We start from the raw sequence: 26,891 nt of genomic DNA, 5'->3' as shown, positions 1-26,891 counted from the left end.
TACTTCACTACATTTCACTTCCACTTTGTCCAGCTTTCCAACAATTTACATCACAGCATAGCAAGAATGCATACAACTATACCACACAAATAAATGTAATCTCAATAAATTCGGTTCTTTGTTGGTATAGTATGAACAAAAATCTGTGCTATTAGTGATTAGATGGTTTCTTCAAATGGGTAAGTCATCATTTGATATTGTATATATGAACTGGCCTTGTATATTTTTATGGGGAAAGGCTGTGTTGTTCTTGACACTCACCTCAATATAAGTATGGAATTCAAAAGTGACTGATTCATTTGGCTGAATGTCTCTGAAATTAACATAGGTTAGAATAAATCAAACCAATAGATTTCCTGTTCTTATGTCCAAAGTAATGTCAGTCTTTGACTGCATAAAAAGTAACGATGGAGGGCATAAACTGTCCTTAAGCATTCCTTGGAAGAAGTATTGGATGCATTTTGCAACTTCCATTGCTCTCTCTAGGCTATATGTAATGTTAATTGTGAGATAAATGTAATGTTAATTGTTAGCTGCCCTGAGCCCGCTTCGGCGGGGAGGGCGGGATATAAATAAAATTTTACTATTATTATTATATGTTAACCTATGTAGCATTCTGCAAAATAGTTATTTCTATTGAGTCTCAGTGAGAAAGGAGTATTAGCAATGTAAATTTTAAAAATGCATTCTTATGAAAGGGACTGCAAGAATATAAGACTGCCCAACAGTCATACAGCAAAATGTCAGAAGAGCTATTAGGATCATGCAAAGGACAACAGCAAACCTGGACCAATTTCAAGTATGCAATAGCTGCTTGAGAGAAAATAGCCACAGCAAACCAAGCGATGTTCCATTACTGCAACAGCAAGTCACTAAAACCAAGCTGTCTGGATAATCTGTACAAACATTTTCATTAACTTCATAGGACAAAAGAGCCAAAATATTTATCTTTTTTTTCCCTCTTTCAGATGATAGACATGATGTATTTTGTCATTATTATGCTGGTGGTTCTGATGAGCTTTGGTGTTGCAAGGCAGGCAATTCTTTTCCCCAATGAAGAGCCTTCGTGGAAATTGGCAAAGAACATTTTTTACATGCCCTACTGGATGATCTATGGGGAAGTGTTTGCAGACCAGATAGACCGTAAGCAAGTTTATGATTCTCATACTCCAAAGTCAGGTATCAACTTTTAATCAGGTGATGTCTTAAAAGATCATTTTAAACACTTTCAATAAATGGCTCGGGATAGAGGACTCAAATATAACAGGGAAGTATAATGTAAAAAAACAAATCAGCTAATGCTATTAAATTGTTAATTTTGAAAAATAACATCAACATTTGCAAATAAACATAGCTATAACTCTGCTAAGCTATTCCTTTTACTTTTTAGCATGGAGAAATCACATTGGAAGCAACAAATGAATTATTTTAATTATGAGGGAATGTCTTTAAGTATTTATGATATACTAAATGGTAAATGGAAAACATAAGGTATATCTACACGACAAACATATCGATTTTCTAACCAGTTTAGCTGTTATGTTATCCCTCAAGTAATTCTGGGAATTGCAGTTTGATGGGGATCCTAAGCATTCTGTTATAGATCCCTAGCACCCTTCACAGAACTGCAGTTCCACAGGGAGAGGGAATGATATTTAAACCATATACCATAGTGTTCCATTTTCCCCCCATCCATTAGTTTGAATCTGGAACATAAACATCCAGCATAGTTTGCTCTTAAGTTTTCAGCACTGAAAGTTACTGGACCAGATCTTTGACCGGTGCCATTCCTTCAGTCAGTAGCAGGGCCTTTTTTGTAGAAAAAGCCCAGCAGGAACTCATTTTCATATTAGGCCACACACCCTGACATCACCATTGTTTAGCAGCATTGTTTAGCTATTTGCATATTAAGCCACACCCTCTGTGTTCCTGTGTGTTCCTGCTCCAAAAAAAAAAAAAGCCCTGTTCAGTAGTATTCAGAGATAACGTGCCTGCTTCTCTTGACCTGTTTCCTGCTACTGGCACATCCTGCAACAAACAATATTATTTTGCCAAAGATTATGATTGGTTTTGTCCAGCCATTAAGCAGGAAAATTAGGTCACAATGTGTTTGAATCTAAAAGCTATTTTCATGTATGTTTTCTGACAATTCATTTGCCTGGCCATCTGCAAATGCCAGTGTTCTATTTTAATGAATCCTCTTGGTGCCACCTGGTGCAACATCCCAGTGCAGATCAGTGGTAAGATGAAATGATGCAGCCATAGGAAAGTAATGAACAATGAGGTGCAGACAGGCATGCAGATGAAGATAAGTTAGCCCACCTTTCTATGTGGATGTCCACAGGTGGCTCTTCAAAGTAAGAATTTGCTTCAATGGTACTTAGAAACTCTTCCATTTGTGTTCATAGAGCTATTATAACACAAAAGTCATCCTTAAAAGTCTGCACTCCTTAGTACAGTTCATGTTTATACAGAATTCAAGAATATGAAATGAAAGAAAAGACATTTTGTTTTTTTCCAACTGTACAATCTGAATAAAATTAATTCATCCATATTGGTAGTAACCTTAATTGCCCCTCTTCACAACATTTCCATAGGAATGAAAAATTTGCTAAAAGACTCATGAATGCTTTTTTTTCCTTAAAGTTTATAAATTACATCCTTATAAAGGGATTTCTTCTATTTTTTTTATTTCTGAGTTTATATTTCTGCTTTGTTCCATCTTCTCTTCCTCTACCTTATAGTTTTCCTTCTTGAAGTAGAGCAACAGTGCAGTCCTCCTAATCAGAGTTACAACCCACCTTCTAAAACTATTGATGTAAATGGGTTTAGACTGGGCTTTTTTGTAGAAAAAGCCCTGCAGGAACTCATTTGCATGTTAGGCCACACCCCCTTGTGCCAAGCCAGCCGGAACTACATTCCTGTTCAAAAATAAAAAGCTCTGAGTTTAGAAAGGTGTAACATTTTAGAATTGCACTGCAAGCCTATAATATCTGGAAGAAAAGAGGGGGAGGGGCAAGGGAGTCACAAACTCTGTTGTTTCCTTTTACAAAGGTGGTTCCTCTACAAGTGGCCATTTATTGATGTTGTACTAAGAAACCAGCATAGTGCAACAAGTGCTGCAACAATTTGGCTGGGGGATGGGAGGGAAGGTGTTCTTTCTTTCAGTGTTGTGCTGATTATAGTTTAGAACTATGCAAATGGAGAAAGGAAAGGACAGGTTTTCAACATAAGCAGTGTGTGGTTGTAGATGTCTTTTGACAGACTGGCAGATGCTGAGGCCGTGCATAGAAATTCAGTATAAATCTGTGAAGTGATTGTTGCCCCTGATGCTTGATCTGTGCGTGGGGATGGAGGCGAGGAAGACCGCAGCATCAGGTAATTTATATAATCTCCAATTAGCTATGCTATGAAAGAATTTGGACCATACTTCCCTTGGAGGGCTTATTCTGATGCCATTCATCAGGGATTACGTAACCTTTAGCACTCAAAGAAGGAGAGCAGGGTGGCCCACTTTTGTATTGTGTTAATATGTCCTAACCTCTTGATAGATTCAGTCAAATTACTAAGATTTGGGGCTAATTGATTACTAATAATGCTTTGTGCTAATTGGGTAGATTTCTACACAGAAGTCCAAAATCAAGGATAAAGAAGAAATGCTGTCTAATCATATTCAGATGATGATTTTATATAATGTTATACTCACAAATTTAAAGCTAATTTCATGTCTGAATTTGCCCTAGCAAAGAAGTCCAGGCTGGAATAGTGTATGTTTTGCAAAGATATCCCCTTTAATTCTTTCAGCCTCTGCAAATGAAGTTATCCTGGGACTTCATCTCGCACTATCCATTGTAAAACAAAAAACAAAAAAAACAACCCTGATTTCTAGTACATGACATGGAAATAAATTGCCTCATATTATATTAACCTATAGGGAAAAAAACCCTTCAGTTAAAAATGAATGTTATTGGGTATTAACTTTTGGCACTGTTTAAAAAGAAACATACAGCAATATATTCTCCACACTGGTCTAAGCTAAATCAGCCACAATGGAGAACTCTGGAGTGTTTGTACTTTCTCAAATGTCAGCTAGCCTACACCAATAGCTCAACATCATGTATTAACCACAATCCAACCTCAGCATTTTTTGCATATAGGTATTTTTTTGGTTTCTTGAATTTTTTTCCTACTTCTGGCTGGCCATAAATTTTGAAACCTATCTGAGAGTTGCAACCTTCACAAATATACATTTGACTGAATTTTAGATAGTATTTCCTTGAATTTGAGAAACATACAAATACAGTTCTAAAATTGCTTTGGCTTTTTGTTTCTGTTATTAAGCATGACAGCAGGCTGACTAAGTTAACCGTCCACCTCATCAACTGGCAGCCTCTTCATTCCATAGATGTGTTTCCATGATTGTATTAAAGCCCTCAGAAAAAGCACATCTAGTGGTTTCCAATCTCATGCATGTTCTCAGTAATTTTGGTGGTAAAAAATTACCTGAATTCTTTTCTGGGGGTGAGGCGGAATTGAATGTGCATGGGTATTCTAAAGACTGTACAGTGAGCATAGTAGTTAAAATGTATTTATAGAGATGTTATTGCATTAAGAGTAAATAATTATTTAATATTTGCACTGATCTTACATATCTGTATATGAACTGAGAAATAACAATATGCTTATATGCTAGAGGTATACTTTTTTAAATGTAGGAATACATTGGGGATACACAAAAGAAAAGGGAAAGGGAGAACAAAGGTTGTACAAGGTAACTGCATTTGTTGGGAACAATCATATAGGACAAAATGTACAAGGCAGAATATTTTCCCTTATATCCCCTTTATTTTGATGTTTAAGGTATTATCTATAAAATACAGTAGTTTTTACTTCTATTGGGGTACCATTGTATTCAACATTTTATGTTTAACTTTCAAACTAATCTATTTAAACTACATCAATAGTTTCATTATTACATATTACTTCTACATATTCATTAGAACCTTTAACAGATAAGTAATGTACCAAGATGCAAAGGAAGGTTATTATGTATCTCATATTAAGAACCAATTTGTATTTGAGATACTACATTTAAAATAATTCTACTTCTATTTCATTACCATATGTTTGTTTATAATATTTTAGACTGATTCTCATTCTACATTTGTCTCTTGCGAGCATAGTACACATAATACACACTCCATCTCTCCTCAAATTTGATAATGGATCTGTTTCTCAAATAAGTTGTTGATTTTGCCATTACTGCATATTCAGCAAGTTGATTTTCCAGTTCTTCTAAAGGTAAACAGACATTCTAATTTCCAACAGTTCTAGCTGTTGTCACTATGTATTTGCATATCTCTTCTAATATTTTTGATAATTTGTTAGGCACATAACATGCTCTTGGCTTCCATTGGAAATTTAAACTTAATATATTCTGCATTTTTCAGTGTATTTAGATCTTTCCAATATCTTTTTGCTTTTTTGTAAGTCCACCACCTATGAAGAAAGGTTAGGGTTCCCAGCCTCCCACTGGGGATTGGGATTTCCCCCAGTTTTGTGGCCTCCAACCCACCAGCATAGAGCGGGCTGGCAGGGAGATTCCCACTCTTAAAGAGCTCTGTAGTGCTCGACGCAATGACATCACCCGGAAGTGATTTAATTGTGTTGGCTCATTGTGTGGGGGACACTCTAGCAATTTGAGTAAAATCTCTATGGCACCCAAATTACTAGAGCATCCCCACGCAACATGCCTTGTGCAATGACATCACTTCCAGATGATGTCATCATGCCCCATGAGTTTTGTGTGCATAAGAAGTTTCCCCACGCTGGGAACCAGGTAAGACCTAGCAACCCTAATGACGGTTCCATCTTTGTCTTGACATTTTTAGCATTTTCCCTTGTAGTTTACCTGCTTTCTCAGTATCTTTTGGAGTTATATATCATTTAAAAAGACATTTTGTACCAGTTTTCTCTTAATGTCTGGCTAACTGTAAATTTGATATCTTTCCCCTTTTGTCTTTCCTACTGTTTTGCAGATATCTCTTCTTTAAAGTTTTGCACCCACTTAATCATACTTCTTCATTTTCTATTTCTAGCTGGAGTAAAATTGTATATATCCATCAGTTGTATATATCCATCATATATATAATCATCATGTATATATCCATCATTTTTTGTCTTAGCTGTTCAAATTAGAATCATAGAATCATAGAGCTGGAAGGGACCTCCAGGGTCATTTATTCCAACCCTCTGCACAATGCATGGACTTTACAAATATCTCCCCCCACACACACCCAGTGCCACTTGCTCCATGCCCAGAAGAAGGCAAAAAAACAACAATCCTCCAGGGTCCCTGGCCAAACTGGCCTGGAGAAAAATTGCACTCTTTTAATGGGATCGGTGACTGCTGAGCAATGTGTGCTTTTTAAAATCTCTTCTTCTTGTTGTGTTAAAAAATTTCATTATCATTTTTTAGGTTTTTTTCCTGTTAATATTATAGCCTGATAAGGATCCAACTTCTTCAATTTTGTAATGTTTAATTACATATTGCAATGGTTTCTGGGGATTCAAGATGGTTAGAACCATGTCATCTGCATAGCTTTTCAATTTGAACTCTGCATCATCTACTTTTATTCCCTTAATTCTGTTGTCTTGTCTGATCTTTATAGCTGAAATCTCTATTGTTAGTGAAAGGTAAAGAAATAAAGGACATTCCTGACATGTTTCTTTTTCATTTGAAATTGCCTCTATTAGTTTCCCATTAATTAAAATCTTTGCTTATTGGTTCAAGTATATGCCATGCATCCAGTTCCAGAATGCAGGACCACAGTCTATATTTCTAGAACATTCAGTAAGAAAGGTCATATTAATTTGTCAAACACTTTCTCTGCATCTAAAAATGGATATGTTGCTTTCTTTCTTCTTATTTACAAATTCAGTTGCAACTATTATAAATCATATATTATCTTTCATATACCTTTTTAGCATAACACCTATTTAATCAGAGTGGGTTAAATCTGGTAAACATATTCTTAATCTTTCTGCCATTCTGTGGCAAAAAAGTTTGTAGTCTACATTCTGCAGAAAAATTAATCTATAAGACTGATAACAATGCATCACTGCCCTCATTATGTATTAGCATTATATACAGTGCTTGCTATGTCTGGGGTATTATCTTTTTTTCCCCTTTTATGTCATTCATAATTTTTTTATAATGGTATTACTAATGCTTCTTCAGGATGTTTGTAATACATTGCTGTCAACTCATCCAGTCCTGAAGAAGATATTAAATTTATACCCCATCCTGCACTCTGAATCTCAGAGTGGTTTACAGTCTCCTTTACCTTTCTCCCCCACAACAAACATCCTGCAAGGTAGGTGGGGCTGAGAGAGCTCTCCCAGAAACTGCACTTTCAAGGACAGCTCTGCAAGAGCTATTGGTGCCCCAAGGCCTTTCCAGCAGCTGCATGTGGGCAATCAAACCCAGTTCTCCCAGATAAGAGTCCACCCACTTAACCACTACACCAAACTGGCTCTTTATCCTGGTGCTTTATCCTTCATGTTCTTTATTGCTTAAGAGATTTCTTGGATTGCTGTTGTTTGTTTTAATATTTTTTCTATGGTCTGACATAAACTTTGCAATTGGGATGCATTTTAAATATTCTCTTATTCTTTCTTTTGAAGCAGACTTCTTTTTATATAATCATGAAAAAACGCAGATAAATTATTTCTGCATTTCTTTTTCTACATGTGTAATCTTTTTTCCTTACTTTCCTGAGACAATATGCCAGTTATCTGCCAGATTCTTGAAAGTCTCTCTGAATAGTCTGAATATTCTTTAGGGTTCTTTTTTCTGAATCCTGAATTGTCATCTGAGTTCTTCAAATTGTTGCATTCAGTGCACCAATGATAATTTTTCCAACATTTCTTCATTTCTCTGGTCTTCATCTGTTTCATCTATATTCTTTTTTTATTTTTCTCTTTGATGTGTTCCTATTACCATTTTAATTTTTTGCTCTTCTCTTTTTAAAAATATTGTACACACTTTCCATATATTCCTTCCATATACTGTTTTCTATGCAAATAGCAAGTGCACAATGATCCAAATCTATACTATTAAGTTAACTCAGCTAGAGTGCATATCCATTAAAGAATGGTATGATCTACAGTTCTTATAAATAAGCTAAATGTAGCAAGTCATTAATATGCTGAAGGAATAGTAGTAAAGAAAGCTTCATGTAGTATTTTTGTTCTAATTGTTAAAGCTAAAGTTTTCTTGGAAAGCAGACAAGTGCAGTTCAACTCAATGCATTTCCTTAAACTGGTCACATGAATCTATTGTTAATAATCTGTAGTTAAAGATTAAAGTTTATCAGAAGCCTTGCTTAACAAAGGCCATAAAATTTCAAAAAGATTCTTCTTACTGCTATATTCATATGCTGGCTTCAAACACTGCTGGTAGTCTGCCAATCTTTCCAAATACTACTGCAGTTCTGGGAGTCCAAAATATTGCAAAGATTGCCAATTTCTGTTTGATAAAAAGAATAAAAGAATTGATAAAAAGAATCAGCTATGTTTGGCTGACCGAACTGGCAAAAAGCCCTCTTTTATCACTGTCTTTGATATTTTCAGAATGCCCATGGAAGCCTGATAAATCAAGACCTCCCCATGGGTTCACCTGTGAGTTGGGTCTCCCCCATGAGGGAGAGATAAGGATAGAAAAATATTCCCTCCTTCCCTGGAACTGTTCACTCCACAGTGATATAAGACTGCAGCACTTAAAAGTGCTCCTTTTCAGGTTGCCATGTTCCCCAGAAGTTGCTATAGGTATACTTGGAAATGAAATCCTGTTCCTTGGTGTTTGACCCAGATGTGCACCTGAGGACATTTAATTTCTCTGACTAGGCTACCAGGCCTCCCATATTTTAACACCTATCATATATATGCTAAGATACAGACCACTGCATATGATAGAAGTAGTCAAGATTTGGAAGAAAGTAATATCAGCTGGCATTCATTTCAATATGTGCTGTGCTACAATTCATTCTTCCAGCTAGGAAGAGAGCTGATCTCTAGGGCATGTTTAATATGACACTGCAGTTTTTTCCAGGGGCTCGTCTGGTGTTCTTCTATCACCAGGTACTCCTTCAGCCCTAACCCTGGTTGTTTGCCTTATTTTGATATTTGCAATGAAGTCATTTTCCATCTTTAGTCTATGAAATATTAGAAGGAACAGAAGAAACTATTTATCCTAGATGATCCCTGTCATAAGCTCATTTTAGTATCATGGCATTGCTTGAAATGCAGGAGTCATTTCAGTTTTGATAGGAAATGTTTTTCTTTAGGAAATGCTTGTGCTGCCAAAGGATAGAGGCAGCCTTCTTATTTGTACTGGTAAATATCAACATGTTCCGATGTGAGTGAATAATAAAGTCAAGAAACGCCGGAATAACAATAACACTTTTACACAATATAGTGTATATGCAAGCTACATTTATCATAGCATAGCATAGCAATAGTAATCATTAGTAACTTATAAAACACTCCTAATAAGAGAAGGTAACCGTTCATGACTGCAGATTAATGGAAACTCAAGTGCGTCTGAGAGGAATACCTGAAGTGGAGGGAACTGATTTAATGGATTATATGGTGAAAATAATTGCTGACTATTTAGAGGAAGATCCTGAAAAGTCCAGAAACATGTTTGACAGTATCTATAGAGTTAATTCATCATATGCAAAAGATAAAGGCTTACCAAGATAAAAGCTTACCAAGAGATATAGTTATAAAACTAAGGACAAAAGATATGGCAGGGAAAATTCTAAATAAAAGTTTTCAAAAGGCTCTGACAGTGGAAAGGAGCAGAATCAAAATAATGAAAGAGCTGCCTTTTCCATTGGTGGCCCTAGTCCTTGGAAAAGCCTATTGAAACAAATGTGAACAGCACCATCTGTGTCAGTGTTCAGAGAACACTGCAAGGCTGACCTTTTTGGAAGGACCTTTTAATAATTCACTGTAGTTTGTTACTTCTGTTTGTTGGCCCTGGCAATAGTGATTTCTGTTATTCTGTGTATTTCCTGATACAATGTTTTTACTGTCACTTGGGTTTCTCTTACTAAGGTTAAACATGAAAACTTCTTTGAGTGATTACTGTTTTCAGGAAAGTGGTATAAAATATTTAAAATAAATATCAAAGTCCTATATATTCTGGAAGGCCTTTGCAAATACATTTTGTCCTTTTTTGTCTTTTAAACTGTTGTTGTCTCACTGTGGTATTTTGGCTGTTTGTTCTTTTCTTATTTTTTATTCTTTAGAAAGGAAAAAATGATACAGAAGTTTGCAAAATAAGTAAAACAATACTTCAGTTCAAGTAGTTTGATAATTAATATGGGCTTTCTATCAACAAAGGAAGAAAAGTAGCCTCAGAAATAAATTACAAATATGAAAAGGAACAATAAATTTTAAATTACATTGCAGTTCCCACTAAAATAAGAAATTCTTATAATTTAGTGGCATGTTATAAATGTTACAGAATTACAATGATAAACTCAAGATAAAAGGTTGACCATCCTTTGAAATGTAAAATATATCTATCTATTATTGTTTTATTTATTTTATTTTATTTACTTTAGATTTATATGCTGCCCTGTCCATGAGCGGACTCTGGGTGGCTAACAGTCATAATAAAACAACGTAAATACAATTATAAAAGAGAAAACACATATAAACAATTTAAAACTACATTATTAGGTGCTATAAAAAATTCATAACAAAGGTGGTTTCTCCATATCTCAGCTCTTTGTTCCTTATATTACTCTATTAGTGGTCTTGCAGATTATATTGTTCAGCGATATAACAGTGACACCTTCTCCTACATTTGTTGTTGTAGGCCTGATGGAAAAGTTTGGATTTACAAACCCTGCGGAACTGGGAGAGGTCCCGCAGGGCTCTTGTGGCCTCCGGGAGAGCATTCCATAACTTCGGTGCTGTCACTGAGAAGGCTCATGTTGAGTTTAGTCTGGCTTCCCTTGGTTCGGGAATGGATAACAGATTTTGCCCTCCTGAACGCAGTGCTCTCTGGGGTATGTTTGGGAAAGGCAGTCCCTTAGATAGGCAGGTCCTCAGCCATATAGAGCTTTGAAGGTCCATACCAACACTTTAAAACGAATTTGGTACACAATAGGTAGCCAATGCAGTTCTTTTAGCACCGCTTGAATGTGCTCCTATTGAGGGAGCTCAATTAACAACTGTGCCACGGCATTCTGTACTTGCTGCAGTTTCCGAGTCAGAGTCAAAGGTAGCCCCATGTACAGGGCATTACAGTAGTCTATCCTCGAGGTGACTGTAGCATGGATCACCATTGCTAAGTCGCAGTGCTCCAGGAAAGGAACCAGCTGCCATGCCCACCGCAGATAGAAAAAGACAGACTTAGCAGTAGCAGCTACCTGGGCCTCCATAGTCAAAGAGGACTCCAGGAGCACTCCCAGGATCCTGACCTTAGGGACCAGTATTAGTGGAGCCCCGTCAAAGGCCGGCAAGGGAATCTCCCTTCCTGGGCCACCGCGACTCAGATAGAGAACCTCCGTCTTCAACGGATTTAACTTCAATTGACTCAGCCTGAGCCAGGATGTCACAGACTGTAGTGCCAGGTCCAAGTTGTCTGAGGCACAGACGGACTGGTCACCCATCAATAGATAGAGCTTGGTGTCATCTGCATATTGATAGCACCCTTGCCCATGCCTCCTGACCATCTGGGCAAGGGGGTGCATATAAATGTTAAATAACATTGGGGATAGAACCACCCCTTGTGGCACACCAAATGGGAGTGGGTGCCTCTTGGACGATTCTTACCCTATCACCACCCTTTATCTCTGACCCTGAAGGAAAGAGGCCAGTCATTGCAAGGCAGAGTCCTGAATCTCCACGTTGGCAAGGCAGCTTGCCAGTAATTGATGGTCAACCATATCAAATGCAGCTGACAGATCTAATAAGAGCAGCACCGCTGAGCCACCTTGATCCAGATGGCACAGGAGGTCATCCATGAGGGCAACCAAAACTATCTCCGTCCCATGACCTGGATGAAAGCCAGACTGGAACGAATCTAGTGCAGAAGCATCATCCAAGAACTACTGTGTATAATACTATTGTGTATAATACTGTGTATTATGCTCATATCTCATCCTTCTTCCATCATGACACTCAGCACAGCATACAGAGGGCTGCAAGAGATTTCCCAGGCAGTCACTGACTTGAAGCAGAGTCTCATTATTCTGTACCTTCCATGAAAATCTCCTACAAAAATTATAGGGGCAGATTTAGGTAGTTTTTCAGGAGGGGCTTATTTATTAATAGTTTTGAAAGGAGTGAAAAATTATGGCTGTGTTAATGCTCTGCACTCATCAAAATATGAATTAATTCCATTTAAAATACTCTGTTAAAGCTGTTCAAAAAGAAACTGAATAAATCTTCCATGGCTAGCAGTCTTTTAAAGCTAATCTTGTCATTTTTTTAAAGCTGATTTTATGTCGTTTATTCTTTTAACATAATAACATAATGTAAATGATGAACATAGCCAATGTATTTACTACTGTTTCTTTCTCTATGAAAGAAAGTGGGCTTTTCACAAATTTCCCAGAGTTTTAAGCATAAATTAACAAAGCTGTGGATCCAGCCAAATTACTGTATCCATTGCTTTAATATTGCTGTGAAATCCTCAAACAACCTAAGTCTATAAATCCTAAACTATGTACTGTTGGCCACTAAGAACAGATTGTGTGCCATGTGAAATAAATTACTTTTAAAAAGTAATGATTCCTGTGAGCCCAAGTGCCCACCCACAAACTCCTGTTCTCTCTGCATGACTTACTGTATTGGCCTTGCATCCCTTCATTCAGCCTGTTCCAGGAAGCGGGAATTCTGCTGTACCAACATGCTTAGATCTTTTCATCACTCTGATAACAGATACAGTGCAGGAAGCATGGAAAATGAAACTTTCTAGGGACCTGGGCTTTTTTTTAGCAGGAACACAGTTCCAGCTGGCTTTGCATCAGGGATGTGTCCTAATATGCAAATGAGCTTCTGTTGGGCTTTTTCTACAAAAAAAGTCCTATGCTAAACAATGGTGATGTTGGGGTGTGTGGCCTAATATGAAAATGAGTTCCTGCTGAGCTTTTTCTACAAAAAAGGCCCTGCTAGGGACTGATGATAAACAAGTGCATCTTGGTTATCAGATACTTGGGGAACATTAACTGAATACTCATTTCTTGCACTACAGCAGGACATTGTTGGATTTTTAAAGTCTGATTTCTTTACATAGTTTTATTCCAGTGAGGCACCTTGTGAGGTGCTAACAAACATTTTGTTATTTTGAATGCTGAGAGGACTCAGAAGGTTCTGCTATGGTTTATTTATAATTATGAATAGGTTTAGAACACTAAAGCGAAGCTGAAACTGGCAACTAATTGATCAACTGGCAAATAGAGTATAGATAAAGAATTTTGTCCTTATTTGGAAGGTTATTAAACATTAGCTAGTTCATAGTGTACCCACACCATACTGATATGTAGAAAGGAAACTATAGCGCTAAGATGTGTTTTGTGTGAATCAACATTCTCTCTTACCCACTATTGCTCATTGGCTGCTTGACTTCTTTGCTCTTGCAAAATCAGCAAAGAGCCTTTTCCTAAGTAAATTTAATGGCCTGTCATCCTGATGCAAAGCAGACCAAGCTGATCTAGAGATCTGTACCTGATATTCCGATGATCCTTGCCCCTTGTTTTCCCACACCCCTATCAGGGAGTTCCTTGACATTATCCCTATTCCATGTCTTGGTGAGCCTTGATTAGGATTATCAAAAGCCATAGTTTTGAAAAAGAACATTGTTTTTATTGGGCATGTTTTTCTTACCTATTCAGCTGTATGACGTGACATGATACAATTAATGTTAAATGTTTTAATACATTTCACATTTTAATGTATGCAATTCAATGTATCTTATATTTATTGTTGCTACCTGTTTCAACTCCTTAGTTGTCAGGAGAAAATATTCTAAATAAACACCTAAGAATCTACTAAAAGTATTACGCAATGGCTCCCCTATTAACCACGTTTGAAATACAAGATGGAATGGGTATTCTTACATGCACTTGAATCAGTGATTTCAGTCATTTATGGATCCGTATGATTCTGTTATTCCGTGACTGAAAGTGGATTGCTCAAACTGTTGTTACAACAATAACAATCTGCAAAGAGTTGCCTTCACCCAAACTAAGTATCACACTTAAATGAAAAGAAGAGATGGTTTGCTAAAATGAGTCAGAGAACTGCATACCTTTTCCTTTCACACTTCAAAATGAATGGCAATGATCCAACAGTCAGCTATGAACAGATACCAGAGATGTTCAGTATTTGCTTCTCTCTCTCTCTCTCTCTCTCTCTCTCTCTCTCTCTCTCTCTCTCTCTCTTTCTCTCTCTCATCCCACCACCATCACATTGTGGAATGAAAATCACAAGTGGAATGAAAATAATTGTAATTGTTATGTACTCAACTTTATGTTTGGTAGGCAGCTTTTGTGTGCCTGGGGCAACTGTGGAAATGCTAGAGACTCAGGGTTATATTTTGAGATCTGGACTCTATAAAGGAACCAATGAGCAGTTCTGGTGCAAAGCTTGACTGCCCTGATTTGGTATGGGGATCTAGGGGATGATTCTGGGACATGCATATAAGTGGGGTCGCATCCCTGCCATCTTGTCTTGTTCTGGATTTACTGATAATCAAACCCAGTATTTAACAGTCATTATGGGGGGACCCAACAATATTATGCTTCTGTGTATTTTATTCCTGCATATTTCACTGGTTAAATGATTTCCTATTTTTGTTGTTATTTGGGGAATACAACTGCCCCATCTAATAGCCAAAGGCCACATTTGTGTGTACAGCAGCAAATAAATTTTATCAAGTACTTAATGTTTGTGTTACATTCTCCAGACTTATGGAGAATGTAATTAAAAAGCTAGGAAGAGTTAGGGGAAAACAGACAGCAGCAACCAAAGTCAATAAATCTGAAAACTTATTTTTTCTTTTTACTTGAATAGCAAGTCTTAATAGTCAAAGGTGTTGGTATTCTGTGATAGAAGTTCGGCATAATTGATCTAAGTAATCAAGTGTCCTGTTGTAAAGAGGTGGGATCAGTGGAATCATCCTCCAGTGGTGTAGAAGCTTTTGAAATTGTATTTTTCAATATTTAATAACTTTGGTTAAAGGTTTTGAAAATTAAGATTAATTTTTATTCCCCTTCTTCCCTGTTTCTTCTCAGCTCCTTGTGGCCAAAATGAAACAAGAGAAGATGGTAAAATAATCCAGCTGCCACCCTGCAAAACAGGAGCATGGATTGTTCCTGCCATCATGGCTTGCTATCTCTTGGTTGCAAACATACTTTTGGTGAACTTACTCATTGCAGTCTTTAAGTGAGTTTCACAGCCATGTATATGACTATTTTTTAATGTTCAGCAATTTATAGTCGTCATTATACAAAGTAATATTGAATGTGCAATGCTATTCTTTTCCATGCCACTGAAGTAACATGAGAAATCCCAACCTATACAGAAGTCTATGCTACCACTCCTTAACATGCTAGGATAATCTTTGTTATATAGGAAGCAGAGGTGGATCTACTGTGAAATTAATGAAGTTTAAGCTTCAGGGCCCCTAATCCCAGAGGGTTCCTAAAGCAACTTTTTTTTAATGAATTAATTTTTCAATGAAAATTAAAAACTCCATTAAAAGTTATTAAAATAAGACTATTTTAGTGATAGTATCATAAGTCAATGGGTTGTACTGAATGTTGACATTAGTCAGTGTTGTAGCTTCCCCTAAATTGGGCTGGGTGTTCCCAGCAGCCTAGTAGTTCAGCCTGGCCCAAGAAGAAACAGCAGCACCAAAAGTGTGGGAAAAGGCCTGCACAGATATTGTTGTTTCAAAGCCTGCTTTGAATTATTGCAGGTAAATGTTGGTAATCTTTAGAGATCTTTTAAAGCAAAGGTGAAGTGAGATTCAGGATCCAAATGAGAAGAACTGCAGCCTCCCAGGTACAACCTGGAAATCTTATCTGCCGTTCCAGTATTGTGTACCAAAAAAGATTTGATTCTTGGAAGTGTTAGAATGAGACATTGATTGAGAGTTGAAGATGTATTATGAATTGAATAAGCAATGGCTTAGATAAAGCTTACAGCAAAACAGGGAAATAGACCGGTTTTGCCTGTCAGCTTCATTTACTTGTGGATGGTCTATATCATCCTTAATAAATTTCTGATATCGAAGAAATTTTCTACACCCTTTTGGTCAGCGTGAGTCACCCTGAATAAATTAATAAAAATTATTGGAAACATTTTCTTATACTTTTTGAATTGAATTAACTCTGCTACAGTGCCATTTGTTCTCCAATTCCTGTATTGTAAGCATTAACCTGAATTACAATATATGTATTACTTACGTGTTTAGACTTTTTGTATTGTACATCTTTGTGATGCTGAAAATATTTGTAGCCAATAATCCTAAAGAGACTTACTATGAAGTAATAGCAACTGGACTGGAATGAAATAGGATTCCTAGAAAACTTCCATGCTTTTGTTTATATAATGAGTTTATTTTAATGTTAAAGTGCATATGCTGCATTGTCTCTTTTATGTTTGTGTTTAAGCGTATTATTCATCAATCCATGTAGTGCACTGCAGTAAAGCTATTAACAATAACAACTTTATGGCTGTAATTGCACAAGTGAAGACCCCAAGAAAAATAGCAATAAATTCAAGAAAGTACTTAAGTGGATGGATAGTAGCTCAATGGTTCAGTCCCTGGCAACTCCAACTAAAAAGGGTCCAGGCAAGTAGGCATGAAAAACCTCAGCTTGAGACCCTGGAGAGCCGCTGCCAGTCTGAGTAGACAACACTGACTTTGATGGACCAAGGGTCTGATTCAGTATAAGGCAGCTTCATATGTTCATATATACGATACCAAAAACTCAAGGAAAAGTGAATCTGACAATTTCTAAATGCCCAAAACTGTTGAAGTATTTTACAATGTTGTCAAACTTTGTCAACACCTGCAATTGAAACAAGCCAAGCAAGCACCAGTGAAGCCAGTAATAGTGCATAAACGATAAGAGCTCTTTCTAGCAATACTCAACCCACTTTTAATTCAGATGACAATAACAGTGGTCAACATGAAAGTACCATGGAACAAGAAGAGACAGAGCAGAAACAGGAAGCAAATTCAGTGATTTCAAAAAATACAGTGACCTGGCAAACTGGCCCATAACAGATTATAATGATTTCATACAGAATTGTTTAATGCAAGACATCAGGGTTTTTAACCCCCCCAAAAAAATAAATAAAAAAAAAAAACTGGATTATGTATGTACCAAATCCAGCAGGGTTTACAAGGAGCAAAACATAAATTTCTCAAACAAATGTTTTGTTTAAAAGATTGGAAAATGGTCAGACTGTGATGAGATCCTGGTTAGTTTTTCCACGAGCAAAGACTATATCCTTTGCTTGCAAAGTCTTTTCTAAATGCCAATTGCTACTTACAACAGGTGGGTATTCTGACTGGATGAATGTACTGAGAATTCTGGAGAATCATGAAGACAGCATGGAACATAAGAGGGCAATGTTGCATTGGATAACAAGAAAGTCAAATAAAAACACTTTGAATTACCAACTTGAAGAACAGATAAGAAAAAAAAATAATGTACCGTTTTGAAATACTGAAAAGAGTTGTAGCTGCTATAAGTTTTCAAGTGAAAGAGCTTTGGCATTTTCAGGTCATGAGGAGAAGTGGAGCTCACCAAATAATGGAAACTTCATGGAGGCTATTGAACTTATTGCAGAGTTCAACCAATTTTTACATGAACATCTTGAGAAATGTGAAAATGAAAAAGTAAATATTACTTACCTATCCAAAACCATGTATGAAGAAGTAATAGAAATCATGGGGAAATGTACAAGATGAAATGAATCCAATCAACAACCTAGACAGCAAATACTACTTTATTATTGTTGATGCTACACCTGACCTGACACATATTGACCAGCTGGTAATTATGGTTTGAAACTTCTATAATGGAAAACCCTGTGAGAGATTTTTAACATTTAATAAAAAACCATTCATCCACAACCTTGTTCAACAAAATACAAAAGTCCTGGGTGAACATAAGATTTCACTTGAAAATATCTGTGGTCAGGCCTACAATAATGCACCTAGCATGAAGAAAAAGGACTGCAAGAACTCTTTAAAAACTTTAACAGGTATGCAGACTATGTACTGCATTCAGCCCATTCACTCAACCTTGTTGGAGTAAAGGCAGTGTCTACTGTACTTGAAGTTGTTGGCTCTTTTCAGGAGCTGTATAATTTCTTTTCCAGATCTCCACAAAGATGGGGAATTTTAAACACACAGGGCAATCTAGGTTTTTCCCTAAAAAGTTTAATTGTAACTAGTTGGTCTGCACAATATGACGCAATCCAGGCAATAAAAAATGGATACACAGGTATTTTACAAACTCTCAAACATATTTCTGAAGACTCAGAAGAGAAGCCTGAATGTAAATGAGATGCAAATAAATTATACCACAAGTTGGTAAAGTTGGAATATGCTATTTTAACAGTTGTTGTGAAGAAGTTCTTGAGTGTTTACCAAAACAAGCAAGAAACTCTAAACCTCTAGTTTTGATGTATTTGAAGGTTATCTTCTGTTATTATCTTTACTTTCATTTGTTAAAGAACACCAAGAAAATTCAGCCAACTGGCTTGCACACTATGAATCAGAAGCAGAAGGTCTATGTAAAGATATCACCTCAACTTATTCTAATGCTCCCAAACACATTGTTACAAAGGAATTTTCAGATGGAACAAGTAGTAGGGCTTCTTTGAAAGGAGCTGACAAATTTAGGATAGAAGTTCTAAATCAACTCTATGACTGCTTAGTAATTCAGTTAGGTAAGAGAATTGACCCATATGAGCAGACTGCAAAAAGGTTCGAGTTCCTCTTAGAATTAGTGAACAATTTTGAAACTGATAAGGACAATATTAAACTTATAACAGTGCATTACAAAGATTATATTGACCACAAATTAGTAAACATGTATTATCAGTTCAAATAATATTTACATTTTAGGAAATCCCAGAACATGAAGGAAACACACCGTCTAAAATGCAATATGCAGAAGTTCTTCAGCTTATTTGTGAGGAACACTTGATTAAATTGTTCCCTAATGTTACTACTATGCTTAAGCTTTATTTGATAATACCTATCACAAGCTGTGAAGTAGAAAGGAATTTCTCAAAGCTTTCCTTTATAAAGAACAAATTTCAGTCTACCATGACTGAAGTGCTTAAATTCTATATGCATATTGTCTGTAGAAAGTGACATTGCAGAAAGTTCTCATATGGCAAAACTGTATGAGAACATGCTTCATGTAATATGTATTCTCATAAGTGTTTAAAATAAAAGATTATATTAACTGTGGTCTTTGATATGTTTTATTTCATCATTCTATCAAGCATCATGCATGTATACAATGTTACCCTAATTTTCATCCCCCATAACTAGGAAACTATAAGGCATAGCCTAGAAAATTTTTATTCACGCAAGTGACTTTGACATCTGAGATAACCCAGTACAGCAATTTTAATCAAAATCTGAGATGTAGTGGTTAAATTTTTAGATTTGTGGTGATCGGTCATGGAACAACCTCACTGAAGAAGATAGCAGTGGCTACCCAGACCTCATTGCTGGTGGGAAGGGGCTCACTGTATGGCCCATTTTCAAGGGCTCTACCCTGCCATCCTGTTCTCTGCCATATGGGTCTTGAGGTCGTCATTGGATGTTTCCCTATTGTTGCTGGATGTTCAAGCTTCAGGACCCCAAAAAATGTAGATCCACCCCGGAGCCGTAGCCTGAACATTTTAGGTGAGGGGGCCCAGGGAATAAAATTTTAGGTGGCCCCTGCTCTGGCGGCCTCCATTCTCTCCACTGCCACTGCTTTGGTGGCCCCCAATCTCCCCACCACTCTGTCCACCCCACTCTCCTCTGGGGCAGTAAAAGGAGGGGCCATATAGTTGGAAGGGGGGGTGGAGGGGCCTAGCCCCCTGGGCTCCCCATAGGTACAGGCCTGGATCCACCTGATTAGAAGCGTGGTGCTGGCTAGGGGTGTGCAAAAAAAAGAAATATGGATTTACACGGATTCGGAAATAGACAGGGCCAAAAAGTTTGGAATAGCCGCATATACGGTAGATGCATATCTATTACCAAATATACAGCCTCATTATACCCTATGGCCATTGAAATCAATGGCAAAATAGGGTATATTGGAAGCCATCTGGAGGGGAGGGGGTTTGAGGGAGAGCCCCCAAATTTGCAGGGAACCTGCAAGGGACTATCCCCTACAACCCCCCCAAGTCCCAAAAATATTGGACCAGGGTGTCCCATTCCAGGTGCACTCAAAGAGGGTGCCCCTATCCCACCATTATACCCTATGGGCCATTGAAATCAAAGGCAACATAGGGCATAATTAGAGGCTACTGGGGGGCAAGGGGTTTGAGGGAGAGCTCCCAAAACTGTAGGGAACCCGCAGGGTTCTCCCCTACAAAACCCCTAAGTCCCAAAAAGATTGGGCCAGGGGGTCTCATTCCAGGGGCACCCAAAGCCAAACCTAATTTCACACCACAGAATCTCTGTAGGACCCAAATGCACTACATCCATCTATCTACTCTATGAACCCTGCTGGCCTGCAACCAATATAACCCAGTTGCTAATGTTACTGCCACACAAAACACAATCTGCTCAAGGTCCGCTCTGTAGACCTGGCTGCAGCAAACCCAGATGCCAGCTCTCCAGCCCTGCCCCAAACAACATGGGGAGAGCTGGCCAAGCACAACAAGCCTGCTGGTTCTGGGTCTCTCACCCAGGTGCCAGCTTTCCTGCCACAGAACACACAATCTACAGATGCCAGCTCTCCAGCCCTGCCCCAAACAACACAACTCTCAAACAAGAGAAGAGGTGGACAGATCAAAACAACAACAGATCCAAACAGACCACTGAGAAACAAAACTGTTTAAAAAAATGACCCTTTTTAACTATGAAAATTAGGCCAAACAGCCCCCCCCTTCACAAGAACCAGAACCAGAAGAGAAAAGGAACAACAGCAGCACAACACAGCAGCAACAAATCAAACACAGAATCCTTTTAAAACAGTAAAAAAACCTTGACTTCTAACAATGCAGGAACTTTACCAACCCCTCCCCCCAAAAAAACCTTCACCCTAACCCCAAGAAATCCAAGCCACCCAAATCAGGAAAAGAAAAGGACACTGCACTTTTAAAAGTCCTCTCACTAAAGTAAGATATGGGCAAATTGGCAAAAAAAACCCACCTCAGGCCCCCACCCCCAGCAGAACCCCCTAACCTTAACCCCAAATAATCTACCCAGTATTCACCCACCCAAATCTGGATAAGTAAAGGGACTCGGAGTCTTAAAAAGTCCTTTTACTAACTAAAATAAAAACAAGAACCCCAAGACTGCCTTACCTTAGACGTCTCTTCTCCTAGCAGGTCAGGCAAGGCTGGGAGACAGCAGCAGCAGCTGAGGCCAAGGACCAGCGCAGCACAATCTCTGTCACAAACCAACACAGCAGCAATGGAATGGAGTCCAGCCAGGCAGACTCCTTTAAAAAGTTCTCTGGCCCTATACAGAGCAGTTTCAAAAAATACCACTGCTCTGTGATTGGCCAGAGAACACTGTTTACTTGGATACCCAAGTAAACAAAAGAACAACAATGTTGCTGATGGCTGGGGAATTAGCCCAGCCATCAGCTACACAACAGCTCTGCAAAGCATGCATTTTTAATGTATTTTGCAAATGCATGCTTTGGATTGGCTGCTGGGGCTCCTCTCCCCCTCCCTCCCTGATCCCAGGGAAGCTATGGGAGAGGCAGGAAAAGGCTTCCAAAGGTGGGAGAGGCGGGAAAAGGCTTCCAAACGCAGGAAAGGAGGCAAGCAGCTTCCCTGACACTGCAGAAGCTCCTTTCCCGCCTTTTCCATGGAGTTCCGTATACTTTTGAAGTACTTTAGAAGTATACGAAGCGCCGTATACAGCTCCCGTATAATGGCTTCAAAATGGATTTGGAAGTATATGGCGCCGTATACTTACGAATCAGGGGTAATTCGGGCATTTCTTTGATTTGGCTGAATCGAATGCACACCCCTAGTGCTGGTGTTAGAAAAAGCCACTGCATGGGTTTTCCTGGGTGCTCAGAGTTGTCAAGTTAAACTGGCAGCAGAGGAAACAGAATTGCTCTTTCCTTACATTGCAATTTCAGAATTTGTCAGAGTTGACAAAAATAATGTATTTGGATTATACAGGAATTGTACTTAAGAAACTTTTTACTTTTTTAAAATTGTGTTTATAGTTCTTTTGTTCTGTTCTGATGACCAAATGTTAACTTTTTCAGATGTGCTCCTAAGACTTTTAAAGTGTAAAAAGCATAATGTGACCAGGTATTTTAAAACACCTGTATTAAATGGGTATTTTGATCAGACAACCAAGATTGTCTGTAGCTCCAGATGTGGCATATGCTCAGCTTTGTTTTCAGGTACCGGGTTGGATCCAGACTAAACTGGTAATTGCTACTGATTCTCACTTACCACTACAATCCCCTGCCATTCCTTGGGGTCCCCTATCCACCAGGAGCAACATTGTGTGGACATCAGTCGGAGGGAGGAGGGAAGAAAATTAAATTTGGATCCAACTGCCCTGTTATCACATATGAGATTTTAGAAGATTCAGCTGCTCATCAGCGATTTATTTCTTCTTTTCTTGTTTTAGCAACACATTTTTTGAAGTTAAATCTATATCGAACCAAGTATGGAAGTTTCAGAGGTATCAGCTTATTATGACGTTCCATGAAAGACCAGTCTTACCCCCTCCTCTGATCATCTTCAGTCACATGACTATGATATGTCAACATATATGCTGCAGGTGGAGGAAACATGAAGGTGACCCAGATGAGACAGACTATGGGTTGAGTACGTTTCATTCAGTTTCTCCATTGCCGATCTGAAAAAGTGAGAAAGACTTGTTCAGGTTTACTTTGTTCTATAAATTTAGAGACCATCTAAGGATTATAACTAGGGCAGTGGCATAACAAGCTAAAATATCCTGGGCTTTTTTTTTTTCCTGAAGGAATGCAGCAGAATGGAGTTCTAGATCTTTGTGGAAACAAAATTCTCAAAAAACATTTAAAATTTAATCAGGGGCACCCATGTGTTTCTCCTTCATTTCCCTCTTGAAAGTTTTGGCACCTCTTTTTCCAGAAAAAAAGCCCTGAAAATATCACCAAAGATCCTTGAGAGAAGACTTGAGGAAAGAAGCAGCAAAGGATTAATGCTGGGGAGTATTATGCACCCAAGCTGCTAACTGTGTGGAAAGATATCATTCCAGCCCCAAGTTTTCTAAGATCCATTTTCTGTTAGGTTGGTGGAATAGTTATCACCAACATCTCAAAATACATGTGTGTGTTTTCACATAGTTAGTTTCTCATAATCCTTAGGAAGATTGCTGGGCAAAGAAAAGGCTTCATAGAAAGAAAGAGTGGATGGGAGAGAAAAGCCTAGAGAAAGAGGTGAGGAGAAAAATGTGGGCAGCGAGCTAGTGGTGAAAAGTGCCATCAAGTCACAGCTGATTTTTGGTGACTCCATGGGGTTTTTGAGACAAGTGACAAATATTGCCTACCTCTGTGTCCAGGAACCCTGGACTTCCTTGGTGGTCTCCCATCCAACTACTAACCGGGGCCAGCCCTCTTAGCTTCCAAGATCCAACAAGATCAGACTAGGTAAGGACAAAGAAAGGAGTAAGGACATATAAAAATGTGGAGGGGAAACAGAGGAGGACATATTTAAAAAGCCTACAAAGAAAGAGAGTGGGAACCTGGGGTGAGGGTTAGGGGGAAAGGAGGAAAACAGAGGGAGCCTGAAAAAGAGAAGGCAGAGATTAGTGTGGAGGTATATGATTTTCCTACCCTGTAAGTTTTGTGGGTCCCCTGATTGTATTACCCAACTCTGATGATACGATGCTGCCTTTCAGAGTATGACATTATTCTGCAAGGCATAATTTCTTGCATACAGTTTATTTGGAGTTGTTAATTTGAAAATTACTGAAATTTCTAAAAATCATAAAGGTTGGCAGCAACTTGTGAAATGTTATAATAATGGTTAATTAATTTATTTTAGCTACTGGTTTATGACTGCTTCCTATGTCTTATACAGAACTGTTTATAACAGATGATGAACTGAAGAAAGTTCATGATTTTGAGGAACAATGCATAGAAGAATATTTCAGAGAGAAAGAGGATAGATTCAATTCTTCTAATGATGAAAGAATCCGCGTTACATCTGAAAGGTACCTTGCTTTTCATTTTCTACATTGTCTACAGTTTGTCATTTGTCACTTTGCATTTCCTATTATTTGGAAAGGGAAAAGATTTTTAATGCATTAATTCCACTTCAAAGAATTGCATTGAAACTTGCACTTTTCACAACTAAGTAAAACTTTTATGAAAATTCTCAACAAATTATTTCTGCTGAAAATGGATGTTCATGGCTTCCAGTTTTGGTTTCATGGAGGATTGACATGCTTCTCAGTGAGGATCAGACCAGACCCTCTGTTCTGTGCAAGAAGGTGGCCAAGACATGCTTATAAAATTCTGAGAAGATTTACTTTGGCTGACGAGGAATCCCACCGGGGTTTCTTTTTGGCTTTGAAGAGTCTCCGGAGAAGAATTGCATTCCAATATCTACAGAGGATATCTAGAGTCGTTAAATTGACTTAAATTCATCATGAGCCAAAGCTTCTTTGGGACTAATTAATATCTAATGGAATTTGAATAATGCTTTTTGAAGGATCACGTCTTTAAAAAGGTAAAGATCTTTATCTATTGCTCCGGGATTAAATTAAGAATTATTTGGAAGAAAAATAAAGGTCTGGATACTAATATAAGACATTAAAACAAAGAAGGATGAGGAGGGGGGAAATTGGAGCTGAGAAAATTAAAGTAACGGCTAAAAAAGGCGAAATTAAAATTGTTTTACATACCTGTGGTCAGCTACCCCCTCCAAAACTAGAAGAGAACTGCAGAACAACAAGATGTCACAGGAAGTGACATCATAGAAATATCACGAGACTTCTTTACCATAGAGAATGAGACTTCGTGGCAAAAAAGGAAAGTGGTGGCCATTAAGAGAAGGGAAAAAATAAACCTCCTAAGCCTCTCTAGGATTACAATCATAGAAAAACATCGGCAGCCATTATAAGAAGGTAATTTTTTAAAAAAAACTTTTAAAAAAGAACGAGACTGTTAAAAAGAGTGGAGCCAACAAATATCAGTGTTTGAAGATCAAATATACTGGACTATGTAATTTAAATTTATTTGGGAGCGATTTATAAGAAAAAGAAAAAAATTAAAAAAAACAAGGGGGAAATCACCATTTTGGAAAATATAAAGTTTAAAAATTAATATCTTGGCTTTGGGGCTTAAGAGGACAGCAATTTGGGGCTTACCTGAAAGGGTATGCCCTAATCTATAAGACTGTATAGTTTTAAAGAACTTTGGTGACATCAACTTTAGTGCCTATTTTTACAATGGGAAGGCAGTAATGTCAGCCCAAAAGCCAGGGAAACAGATACAGACAAGAGCCAAGACACTAGAAGAAGCTAAAAAGTCTGAAAAAAGAACAAATGGATGCCATGGAAGCAAGACTGGTGAAGGTGATTAAAGAATCTGTAAGAAGGAATTTTAAAAGGATATAGAAGTCCTCACTAAAGAAGTTAAAGCAATATCAAAAAGAATTCAACATGCTGAAAATAAAGTGACAGACCATGATGTAAGAATTAATACAGTGGATTTCACTATAAAAATAATGCAGGAAAAAGCAGTACTACAAGATTGCAAATTAATGGAGAATCAGATACGCTTGAGAGGGGTGCCTGAAAAAAATGGAATGGATTTAAGAACATATATAATAAGGATTATTGCTGAATTTGTTGGTGATGACCCTGAGGAGACTAACTACTTTTATGACTATATTTACAGGGTCAATTCAAAATATGCAAGGAAAAACAAACTACCAAGGGATGTGGTAGTAAGATGTGTGACAAGAGATCTGGCAGGCAGAATTCTAAGTAAACAATATGAAGGTAATTTGGTTGTGGAGGGCAGTGATGTCAGAAACATGAAAGAACTACCAAGAAAAGTTTTAAGTGACAGAAAACTATATAAAAAACTGACTGATCAGCTGAGAAAGAGTGAAATGAGATACAGATGGATTCTTCCAGAAGGTGTGGGTTTTGAATACAAAGGGAAGAGATGTACCATCACAAGTGTTCAAGATATGGAGAAGTTTTTGATGGAAAATAAAGAATTTGGGGGTACAGATTAAAAATAGAAAATCATGATGGATTACAAATTATTATCTTGGAATGTAAGTGGACTTAACTCACCACAAAAAAGAAGGGCAACTTTTCATTGGATTGGGAAGCAAAAATGTAACATTATTTGTTTACAAGTACATTTCAAACAATTGGATTACAAATTTTTATGAAATAAGCAACTAGGTTTGGAATTTTATTCATTGGCCAAGGAGTGAAAAAGAGGTGTGTTTTTTTATGTGAAGCAGGATTTGGACCCAAAACTGATTTTTAAAGACGATGATGGTAGGTTTATTGCAGTGGAAGTGATGTTAAACCACAAAAGAACTTTGTTATTGGGATTATATGCTCCTAATGGAGCTAAAGATTCATTAAGGATATTATGCAACAACTTGACTAAGTGACATATGAG

General features: G+C 37.6%; 1 protein-coding gene across 10 annotated transcripts in view; it reads left to right on the top strand.

The window, feature by feature from the left end:
• Positions 1-26,891, top strand: part of TRPM3 (transient receptor potential cation channel subfamily M member 3) — a 608,524-nt gene that overhangs the window by 570,021 nt on the left and 11,612 nt on the right. For all 10 annotated transcript variants that reach the window (XM_060237459.1, XM_060237453.1, XM_060237455.1 and 7 more), the window contains 4 exons: positions 969-1,143; positions 15,318-15,468; positions 22,883-23,082; positions 24,322-24,454. In XM_060237459.1, coding sequence (XP_060093442.1) covers positions 969-1,143; positions 15,318-15,468; positions 22,883-23,082; positions 24,322-24,454 — 659 coding nt within the window. The remainder of the gene's footprint in view (positions 1-968; positions 1,144-15,317; positions 15,469-22,882; positions 23,083-24,321; positions 24,455-26,891) is intronic.

This window comes from Heteronotia binoei, chromosome 4 (genome assembly GCF_032191835.1).
Source record: "Heteronotia binoei isolate CCM8104 ecotype False Entrance Well chromosome 4, APGP_CSIRO_Hbin_v1, whole genome shotgun sequence".
Classification (NCBI taxonomy): domain Eukaryota; kingdom Metazoa; phylum Chordata; class Lepidosauria; order Squamata; family Gekkonidae; genus Heteronotia; species Heteronotia binoei.
Note: the sequence above shows the minus strand (reverse complement) of the source record. Positions and strands in the feature narration are given on the sequence as shown.